Here is an 11,145-nt window from a genome sequence, read left to right as displayed (position 1 = left end):
GAAGCCTTTCACAGTATTTGTTTCTCCCTCATGCCGCCTCTGCCGTTCTCTGCTTCCCACCACTCTCTCATCTTGAGAAAGTGAGGCTCAGAGAGGTTAGGTAACTTGCCCAAGGTCACACAGATATTATTCATAATGATGACTTATTTTAATGTGGTGTTTGACAGTATAAACTTCCTCATATATTCATATAATCCCTCGGCAGCTCACCGAGGGGACTGTATCCCCATTTTAGATAAAGAAACTGAGGTCTGGAAAACTGATGTGGCTTGCCCAAGGTCATAGAGAAATTCTAGTTCCCCTAAGCCCCTGAATCCTGGGGAGCAGTAGAGGGGCTGGCAGGAGGAGCTCTGGGTCCCCACCCTTAAACCAGAGCATCCCCATCTAGATTTGTTGTATATATATTGTATGTCACACAAGATTGCAAATGAAAAAGGAGTCCCAAAGGCTTGAAAACCCTGGCCCTAGACTGTCTTCACCTGCCCAGGTACAATAGCCCTCCCTCTTCTTCTCCTCCTCTTCCTCTCCTCCTCCCTCTGGAAAGCAAAACAAAACAACAACAATGACAAAAAACATGGTCATGGGAAGAAACAGAAAGACATGGTCAGCCCAGGCCTGAACACATTGGTCTCCAGTCTGGAGGAGACAGAATCACTCAATCTAAAGAAAAACATTCTCCAGGTCCAAGGTGTCAATGACAATGTGAGCTGTGCTGACAGGTAGTGAGCACCCCGTCAGTGAGAGTGAGTAAGGCTAGATGATCCATCCAAATGTTAACAGCAATTCTCTAGATGGGCTTTTGTCGCTGATTTTTAAATGTTGATAAAAGCTAATTATTAAGTGGTCACCGTGTGTCCACTGTTTTGTGTATGTATTATGTCATTAAAACTTTATAATATTCGACAAGGCAGAATCTGTTGTTTCCAATTTACGAACAAACAAACTGAGACCCCAGGAGGTTAAGTATCTTTCCAAGGACATGCAGCTAGGAAGTGGCAGGTCTGGGAAGCTGGTTACTGAGCTTCCCGTTACTACTGCGCTGTTCTTCTTTCTTCTGCGTTTCTGTATTTCCAAGCTTTGGCAATGAATACATGCTGCTTTCATAATCACGAAAGTCTTACAAGTTACTGATTTTGTAAAGGTTCCTTCTGCCCTGATGTTCTAGGCCTCTATGGGTCTCACAGCCCTGCCCAGTATCCCCACCACGGCCCCCCCGGCAGACTCCCGCCTTGCTGTCCCTGTCCCCACACCATCTGTGGCTGGGGTAGGATGTCCCATGTCCCAGTCTTGCTGAGGTCTGCTCAAAATGTCCCTTGCAGGCCTGTGGCCCTAGGGCAACACTGGGGGCAGTTTCAGGGAAGGAGAAGGGGAAGTGGGAAGGGATGTGAAAGTTGGCCACAGACCAGCACCGCCCTGCTGGGTGTCCCACAGGGGTCCCTGGGTGAAGGACCAGAGTATCCAGTGCGTTGACAACCAGACGCAGGTGAGGCCAGCGCTTGACAGGGAGGGAGCTGTAAAGTTCAGGGAACCAGGAGGGGTGGCCCAGGAGGCTGGACTGGGCAGGGAGGGAGGGAGAGCTCTGCTGGCTGGTTCTGTGCCAGGACAGTGTTGCGGGGTGAGGGTGGCGGGGGGAGACACTGATCTAGGGCCCAGAATGAGTGAGTGGGGGGACCTTAACTCCAGGGGATTGGGGGAGGGGGGAGGTAGTGACAGACCCATGAGCTGTAACCAAAGTTCCTGGGTCCCGCCCCCACCCCGGCAAAACACAAGAAGCTGGGAAAAGGCTGGGGGTGTCAGAGCCCAGCATAGGGGTCCCACGAAGGGATAGCGGGTGGCAGTCAGCCCTCTGTCCTCCAGTGGGTGCTGAAAGGGGCCGAGTGTGTGGAGGAGGGAGCAGATGTGTGTGTCAGGTGTTTGTGAATTCTGGTGTGTATGCACAGCTCTGCCATCTGGGTGAGAGGGTGGAAATTAAACAGGGAGCAGGCACTCAATAAATATTTGTTCAGTCACCTGTAGGAGTATATGACTGTGTGTGTCCAGGTGGGGGGGGGGGCATGTCAGTTTGGGTGTCACTCTGTGTGTCCAGGAGTGTGTGGTGGACTTTTGAGTTTGCTTATTGTGTTGTGTAGGTGCGTGAGCGAAAAGCTGTGTTTGTGTGTCTGAGTGTGTAACTCAGACATACGGGTATGTTCAGTTGCATGTGTGTATCTGTGTGAGTTTGTGGTTCTTTGTGTATGTTTGGGGTCCCTGGAGCTGGATGGAGGGTGGACATTGAAGGCCCTCAAGGGGGTGTGTGTGCAATGGTCGGGGAGATGATATATATAGACAGATAGAATTGGGTGGGGTTGGGGGGTTTCAAGTGTGGGTGTTGGGTGTGCATGAGTGTGTGCTGTCCAGCCTGCCCAGGCCCTGCCCGTGTCTCCACAGTGACACCATGGAAGCCCCCTGGGGCTGGCTGGTGATCGGTGTGCTGGCCATATCCCTGGCCTCTTCAGTGACCCAGGACGTTTGCCGAGCACAGGATGGGAGGGACGGGGCCGCAGGAATACCCGGCCGACCCGGACGGCCAGGCCTCAAAGGGGAGCGAGGGGAGCAGGGTAAGCCCTCCCTCTGAACCCCAGTCCCTCATCCCTGGGCTTCGCCTGGCCACCAGGGTGGAGGCTCGGGTTGGCACTGAGAAACAGGAGTCCACCTGGGCCCACACACGAAGCCTCTCCAGTCTGCACTTGGTCCCAGGGGCTGAGGGGGGCCTAGCCTTCTTCCAAAGCCATGTCCACAGGCCCCAGTGGCCTCTCTGTATCCCCTTTACTGCACGGGTCCTCTTTCTTTGGCCTCACCTTCCTCCTCTGGACAGTGGGTCACTGCAAGCAATGAATATGAAAGGTTCCAAAGCTGTGCTCAGTCCTTGGTCTTTGTTCAGTTACCAGAAAGATTAATGCCCTTGGCTTTAGACTCAGGAGCCCTTGTCTTGCTGTGTGACCTTGAGCGACTTACTGATCCTCTCTGAGACTCAGTTTTCTCATCTGTAAAATGGAGAAATAACCCCACCTAGCACATTGAGAGGGATCAATTCATGGCAACTATCTTTTTTGCTTCCAGCTTCCCCACAACTCTGTCCCTGCTTCCCCCTTCCCTGCCCCTTCAGGCTTCAGAAACTCTCATGTTCTAGAAAAAAGGCTAAGGGTGAAGGGAAAGGGAGGAGGGCACGACCAGAGCAGGAAAGGAAAGTCTCATGTAATCGCCCTGAGCCTCCCAGTCCACAGCAGACCACAAAGATCTGCATAGGCATTTGCAAACAATCTGCACGCAGGCATCCTGCATGTAGTCCGTGAATCTGAAGAAGTCAAGGTCAGTGCCCTGGGGAGAGTGTGGAGTGCACGGCTGTGGACTGAAGTCGGCTGTGGACTGAAGTCGTGTGGACTCCACACGACTGTGGAGTGAAGCCAGTGGACTGCTTTTCCCAGAACCTGACACTCCCAGTGCCTGTTCACATTCCTCTCCATTTTACAGATAAAGAAGCTGAGGCTCAGAGAGGTTGAGACACGTGCCCAAGGTCACGCACAGCCAGTCAGAATCAATGTCTTGAAGGCCCAGACACTCCCCCTATCCTCTATCCCACAGCCGTCCGGGGTCCCAGCCACCCCCCTGAGGTCTGGAGGACACTAGAGCAATTGGGACTCTCACTCCCAATCTGACCTTTCTCCCCACAGGGGCCGCTGGTATCCAGACAGGTGTCCGTGGCCTTAAAGGAGACCAGGGAGAGCCTGGGCCCCCTGGAAAACCTGGCAGAATGGGCTACCCAGGACCCAGCGGCCCCCTGGGGCCCCCTGGCCTCCCAGGGTTGAAGGGCATCAAAGGCAACCCAGGAAACATCCAGGACCAGCTGCAGCCGGCCTTCTCGGCCGTGAGACGGAACCCTCCGATGGGCGGCAACGTGGTCATCTTTGACACGGTCATCACCAACCAGGAGAGCCCATACCAGAGCCACTCGGGCCGGTTCATCTGCTCTGTGCCGGGTTACTACTACTTCACCTTCCAGGTGGTGTCCAAGTGGGACATCTGTCTGTCTATCGTGTCCTTTGGGAGGGACCAAGTCCAGCGTTCCTTGGGCTTCTGTGACACCAACAGCAAAGGACTCTTCCAGGTGGTGTCCGGGGGTACGGTGTTCCAGCTCCAGCAGGGAGACCAGGTCTGGATTGAAAAAGACCCCAATAAGGGCCGCATTTACCGGGGTTCAGAGGCCGACAGCGTATTTAGCGGCTTCCTCATCTTCCCATCCACCTGAGCCCCTCCCCACCATGGCCTCCGCTTCCTGCTGTGTGACCCTGGCCCACTCACTCCACCTTTCTGGTGTCTATGCCCTGCTCTGTAAAGTCGGGGTGCTGTTGCTTTAGCTGCCTGAAGGAAGATCATTTCTTGGAACTCTCCCTGGAATAAATACCTGAGTCCATGTCTGCTGAGCTTGAAGTTCAGTTGCTACCCTGGCCATTGGGAGGGAGGCTTAAGAATGACAACAATTATTGAGTGCTTACAGGCCAAGCCTGCATTCAATATTTTACAATAAATATTTAGCAGGTCCTGGGAGCCTCATCGGCCTGGCCTCAAATCCTGGGCCACCATTTTACTTACTAGTTTTCCAATTATGTGCATTTTGTGTTACTTCAGTGAATCTCAGTTTCCTTATCTGTAAAGTGGGAATACTGATGGCACCTTCCTCAGGGTTGTTGGGAGGATTAAATGACTTAATATATGAAAATTACAGAGGAGTGCCTCGTGCATAGTAAGGGTTACACATACGTTTTAGCCTTAATTATATTTTGTTTAATCTTTACAGTTGAGCTCTGAGGTGGGTATCATGACCTTATTTTACAGATAATGAAACTGAGGCTAGGGGGCTGGGACAAACTTAAAGCCCAAGGTTAGTGTGTAAGGGGAGAAGCTGGGGTTTGACTCCAAGTCTTACTGACGCCCAAGCCTGTGTGTCTACCTACTACCCTAGCCAGCCTCCACAGACACACACCTGACAATTGACACATGTCATTTCCAACGCTCAACCGGAAAGGCACATCCAAGGGCACCCAGAAGTCTTCCTGAAGCCAGGTTGCCTGAGGCCAGAGCTGGACTTCTACCCCAGCAGGCGCAGAGGCTGGGGCTGCTGCCTGCTAGGTATCCCACCTGGGCTGGGGACTGGGAGGGTCTGGAATGTTTGTGGTGCATTCCCAGGGTCCCACTTAGCCTGTCTGGGTGCCGCTCAGAAGCAAAAAGCCCCACTATGCCTTTCGTATGTGAGAAAAGTAAGGCAACCAGAAGTTCAGTCCTGAAAATGTCCAGCGTCCTGTGCTTTTTCCCAAAGGAAGCCGATTTTACCTTTGTGCTGCACACGTTCATGTATGCACACACACGCACAAGAATACACATCACACTTGCACACACACCTCCCGAGATGCACGTGGACCTACATTCCTGGACCAAGACTCGTCTACTCCTCACCCAGACACCCACTCCCTGCGACCCACCGGCTGCACCCCTGGACGCACTGCTTACGCCTCCAGACCCACAGACGCACTCAAGGATGCACATGCGTCATACCCGTGCACACCCACCTCGTACACCCACGTGCCCCCATCAACCATCAGAAGTGCTCTCACACACACGTGTTCTAGACACACCCCTGACACGAAGGTGCACACACCCTCCTCTCCCTCTGACATGCATGTGCCTTAGAAACGCCTGTGATCTCCAAGTCCTCACATACCCACAACCTCCACGCCCGCCTTCGCCGCACACTCAAGACCCACTTGGAGGGGGGCCCAGGCCCATCAACAGCCTTCGGGGCTCAGGAAGAAGAGAGCAAAGCTCTGCAACCCCAGAGCAGCTCTTGACTCCTCAGCCCCCTACCCACCCAGAACACACATACCCACGGACCGGGAAGAGAAACAGATCTGTGAGCACCTACTGTGCACTGGCCATTTTACAACCATGGATGCATTTAATCCCAGCAAAATCGATGAGGACCCTGAGGCTCACAGAAAGGAGACATCTACCCAAGGTCACGCTGCCAGAAAGTGGCAGGGCCTGAATTTGAACCAGGTCTGCCTGACCCCAAAGTGAAGGGCTTCTTTCATTGCAACGGGGCTCAAAGACAATGTCAGGGGTAGAGGGCCCGTAAGAAGCTGGAGAGGCCAGGCTATAGAAATGGCGGGTGCAGGGAGTGCCCCGCTGCTTCTTACCCTAAATTCCACCCATACCCACCTCTCTTCGCAGAGGCAAATCACTTGCCCCTCTGGAAGGAGGGGACCCAGCCGCAACCCAGGTGGGCGGGGCAGGGGCGGGCTGAGCGCGGGCTGAGGCTGCCACCTGCTGGAGAAGCCGGACCCAGGCACGAAGGAGGTGAGGACTGAAGATGGGAGAGAGGCCTGGGAGCCATCGGCCGGGTCCCCCACCCCCCATAATGCTGTGTCCATCATTTCTGCTCTCTCCAGCCTTCCACACACCTGGGAATTCCAGGGACAAGTACATTCACGTTGCTGCTCTTGTTGCGCACTCTGCAGCCCTGTGCCGGAGGGTGGATAGCCAGCTGGGGAGACTGAGGCCCTGAGGGTCACCCAGCAGAGCAGGGGCAGGGCTTGGAACTCTGCTCATGGCTGGCACAGGGCTATGCACTGTGTATGCATTAGCACTGCCCTGCATGGGAGCTACTGGAAACCCTCATTTACAGAGGAGAAATCAGTGCTCGGGGAGATCAAACCACTCATTCACATGGGTGGCAGGAGTGGAATCAGGGTTGGAACCGTCCACTGCCCATCACCTCCTTCTTCTCTGGAATCTCATGTGAGGAGAAGAAAGAGAGGAGGGGCCTCTCTCAGCTCTGCCAGCCTGGCCTCGACTGGCAACCCCTCACTAGCCATAATAGGCTCTGAGACGAGAGGCCAGGGATAGAGGTGAGGGAGGGGGTGCTGACAGGGAAGGTGGGGTCATCAGGGGCCCCAGCAAAGGAAGAGGCACCAACATGCAAAGCCTGGTCCTCCCCTACCACCCAGTATACAGATGGGATGACTGAGACCTAGGGGCCAGTGGTTTGCTGAAGGCCTCTGGGCCAGGGAGTGGCAGGGCTGGAAGGAGAACCCAAGGCCGCTGACTTTGTAGCCAGAGGAATCCGTCGGCCACAGCAGGCTGCCTGCTGTCAAAGTTTGCCCTGGATGTCCACCCCCAAGTAAGGCAAATGGGAGGGGGCATGTGGAAGTCTCTAGAATAAGACCTGTCTCTTCACAGGTGCATGTGAGGCTTGTTTCTTAGGGCAGCTAAGCAGAAGGGTCAGAACAAGGCTTTGGACCCAAGAAACCATTCACTAAGTGACTTTGGGCAAGGGTTTTCACTTTCCTCAGCCTCAGTTTCCTCATCTGTACAGGGGGAATTATAACTTCCCCCTAGGGATCTTGTGAAACAACGGGGTCACAGGCACAGTAAATGGCAACAAACAGGGATGGGCATTAGCTGGGCTGAACTTGACTCTAGGGGAAGTCTGCCCAGGCTCCTGATGTCTACACGCACACACACTTATAGGCACTACCCTTCAGCAGACCCGGAGCAGCGGACATTTCCTCATTTCACACACTCATGACCTGGAGGTGGAGGGACACAGGGACATCAGTGCGGTCAGCCTGGCTCAGCACCCAAGAGAAAGTATTGAGTCAGGAAAAATTATGGGAAAGGGGATGTGGTATTGGGGAGAGGAGGGGAGGGGACAGCACAGTCTGCCCAGGCCCTTCTTGCTGTGTCCACACTGACACGGTGTCCTCCTGCCTTGGAGAGGGGAAGCAGATCTGAGGACATCTCTGTGACCAGACCAGAAACCTCCCACCTGTCCAGGTGAGGGCAAATGGCAGCTTTTCCCCGCTGCCACTTCCTGAAACGTGGCCCCAGGGACAGCCTGATTTGTGAGAGGAAGGAGGGTCCCCATCTCCGCTAAGCCGGGGCCTGAGCTTGAAGAAGAGGCCCCATTCCCCATCCATTGTGCAGTCCCAAGGGGCGAGGGGCCGGGGAAGGGGGGTCAGCTCCTGAGGGCTGAGAAGGACGGCCCCTGGGGAGAGAGAGGGTGAGGAGGGCATGCCAGGGGCTGGGAGACAGCTCAGCTCTCTCCCCATCCAGCTCCTTCCCAAATGGACATGGGGTCCAGCTCCTGGCCCCCCCTTGTACCAAACCTGCTACTGCTCTTGCTGGCACTGCTGCCTGGGGGCCAAGCTGGCACAGACTGCTATGGGATCGCCGGGATGCCGGGCCTGCCTGGGGCCCCAGGGAAGGATGGGCATGACGGATTGCCAGGGCCCAAGGGTGAACCAGGTGAGTCTGCTGGCCTGCTGGGGAAGGGTCACCTAGGGCCTGGGGGCAGGAGTCGGAAGTGTCCATCTGAGGCTGACTCTGGGGACGGTGGACAGCTTCTTGATGGCGAGGAGTGTGGTCCCTCCGGCCATGCCTGCTCCCAGGGCAGAGTCTTAACTCTTGTGGCAGGTCTAGCCCCTCTCCCCCTCACAGCCCAGGCCTCCGGCCTCCCCAGTTTCCCCATCTGACAACAGGGAGAGAACAAGAGCACCTGCCCTAGAAGGTGGCAGGGAGGATCACGGAAGATGATCCAGGTGAAAGCCTTTGGCAAACTCTAAAACGCTCTGCTACTATTTTATTCCAACCCCTCCACGACTTGCCCTGCAACATGGACCCCAGTGACTGTATACAATGCCCAGGTGACCAGGGTTCAAGTCCCAGCCCCACCACTTTCCACTGTGTGAACTTGCACAAGTTATAGAACCTCCCAGTGCCTCAGTTTCTTCATCTGTAAAATGGGGAGATGGTAGTACCTACTGCACAGGGGTGCTGTGATGATTAATAAAATTAAATATAAAACAGTACTAGCACGTGGTAGGTATCAGTAAGTGTGGGCTATGGTTGTTACTGCTGTTGTCATCTTTGTTTTTATCAGAGATGTGTGCTCCCTTCACTCCCTAGGATTCTGGGTAGTTGGAGGGGTAGGGAGTAAGGAGTCAGGATCACAGTCACAGAATCTTCTGTTGGAGATTCACGGGCAAGCCCTAGCACGAGTGAAAAGGGCTGAGGACATGAACAGGCACTGGTGTTGGGTGAGAACTGCGGTCTGCTGGTGACTTGTCTGAGAGCAGGTGCACATCTGGGGGTGGAATGTGTCCAGAGTGGCCATGGGGGAGGCTGGGGCGCGTCTGGGCAGAGGTGACAGGGGTGGCAGAGGCACTGGGCAAGGGAAGCCAGTGGAGGGGAATGTCCTTAGGAATTTCCCACTGTCACCTTCCCTCCTGGCAATAGAGTGGAATTGTACCAACATTCCAGAAGGAATTCTCCAATTCAGGGTGAGTCAAATGAAGCCCCCAGGTCTGCCATTTTTCCAGGACCCTGAGATGCCTCTGGCCATCTCACTGTGTGGGATGGCTGATGGACACCAATTTTTTTTAATATAAATTTATTTTTTATTTATTTATTTTTGGCTGCTTTGGGTCTTCGTTGCTGTGCGCGGGCTTTCTCTAGTTGCAGAGAGCAGGGGCTACTCTTTGTTGAGGTGCACGGGCTTCTCATTGCAGTGGCTTCTCTTGCTGCGGAGCACGGGCTCTAGGTGCGTAGGCTTCAGTAGTTGTGGTACGCGGGCTTCAGTAGTTGTGACACATGGGCTTTGTTGCTCCACAGCATGTGGGATCTTCCCGGACCAGGGATCCAACCCGTGTGCCCTGCACTGGCAGGTGGATTCCCCACCACTGCGCCACCAGGGAAGTCCCGGACACCAATTTTTAGCTCCTAATTTGTGCCAGGCATGGTTCCAATTGCTCTACGTATATTCATCTCATGAGGTAGATAAAATTAACTCTGTTTTACAAATGAGAAAACTGAGGCCAAAATCCTTTGAAGAAACGATTTACTCCCATTTTACAAATGTCAAAGCTGAGGTTCAGAGAGATTGAGCAACTTGCCCCAAGTCACACACTGGAATCCTGTCCAACTTCCAAGGCCACGCCCTTAACTGCTACCCTGCACTGCCTCTCAGGCCCCCTCCCCACTGCCGTGTCCCCCCCTCCCAGTTGGCTGCTGGAAGTCAACCTGAAGCATGAAACACAGCCCTGTTTAACATAGCTGACAGCCGTCACCGAGACCTGACATTACTGAGCACTGCCTGTGAGGTGCCCGGCACGGGCATTCTCCCACCCCACTCTGCCAGCAGCTCTGTGGGATCCGTTCTATTATGCCCTTATCTCAACTGGGCAAACAGAGGCTCTGGGAGGGGAGATCACCTGCCCGGGATCACGTGGCCTGACGCTTAGGTCTGCTGGGTTCTGATTCCCCACTCCTAACCCTGGGATCTAAAAGGCTCACAAGCCGCAGAAGATCCATCACAGTAGGTCTGCACAGACACCCACCCCAAAGGAAGTCGGAGGAGGAAGCAGCCACGAGGGCCAGCAGGGGTGGTCAGAGAGGGCTTCCTGGAAGAGGAGACTGGAGCCAGGCCCTAAAAGATGAGTGTGGTTTGGACAAGGGAAGAAGAAGCTCATAGGGGCTCAGATAACTAAGGCGGTAACAAGAGTCAGACACTGACTGGGACTAGCCAGACTTGACTGTGAGTCCTGACTCCACCTCCTACTGGCTGCATGGCCTTGGGCAAGTTTCTGGCCTCAGTTTCCTCATATGTAACATGAAGTAAGTTGAAACAGGCCGGTTGTCAGAGGGGCTGAATTGGGCTGAGTGGGGCTGGGGGAGCTGGGGAAAGGCAGCCTCTATGGCTCCATCCGGTGGATCCCATGTGCTAAGCTGGCCTGGGCCTGGGTGGTTCCAGCTCAGAAATGGAAACAGGTTTTGTGGGGCTCTGAATCTTATAAAATGTTGAGGATCCTCTTTAAGAAAAGTAGTACAGAATTTGATGCGGGGTCGGGGGGAGGTTTCACAAATCTACACGTGCTACAAAATTGTTTTACAACTATAACCACACAAATAATGCATGTAAAAGTGGAGCTCTGTGGGTCCTACAAAGGTTAATTTCTTGGTTTTGATTTTGTACTTTAGTTATGTAAGATTGGAGACTACTAGGTAAAGGGTACATGAGACTTCCTCGTCCTTTTTTTTTTTTTTTTTTTTTTT

The 11,145-nt window shown here is 54.0% G+C and overlaps 2 protein-coding genes across 2 annotated transcripts in view; both read left to right on the top strand.

Annotated features, from left to right (window-relative positions):
• Positions 1-1,392: 1,392 nt before the first annotated feature.
• C1QA (complement C1q A chain) lies at positions 1,393-4,480 on the top strand. The gene is made up of 3 exons (XM_029226744.1): positions 1,393-1,483; positions 2,428-2,597; positions 3,711-4,480. Exons 2-3 carry the CDS (start codon positions 2,435-2,437, stop codon positions 4,283-4,285), a joined length of 738 nt encoding a protein of 245 aa, XP_029082577.1. The 5' UTR covers positions 1,393-1,483; positions 2,428-2,434; the 3' UTR covers positions 4,286-4,480.
• Positions 4,481-7,751: 3,271 nt separating this feature from the next.
• The window catches only part of C1QB (complement C1q B chain), an 18,037-nt gene continuing 14,643 nt past the window's right edge, over positions 7,752-11,145 (top strand). The window contains exons 1-2 of the mRNA XM_029227034.1: positions 7,752-7,869; positions 8,149-8,340. Coding sequence (XP_029082867.1) covers positions 8,160-8,340 — 181 coding nt within the window. The 5' untranslated portion in view covers positions 7,752-7,869; positions 8,149-8,159. The remainder of the gene's footprint in view (positions 7,870-8,148; positions 8,341-11,145) is intronic.

This window comes from Monodon monoceros, unplaced genomic scaffold (assembly GCF_005190385.1).
Source record: "Monodon monoceros isolate NGI ecotype Baffin Bay Population unplaced genomic scaffold, NGI_Narwhal_1 Super_Scaffold_18, whole genome shotgun sequence".
In the NCBI taxonomy this organism is placed as follows: Eukaryota; Metazoa; Chordata; class Mammalia; order Artiodactyla; family Monodontidae; genus Monodon; species Monodon monoceros.
The sequence above is the reverse complement of the archived record's forward strand: the minus strand, read 5'-3'. Positions and strand labels throughout refer to the sequence as shown.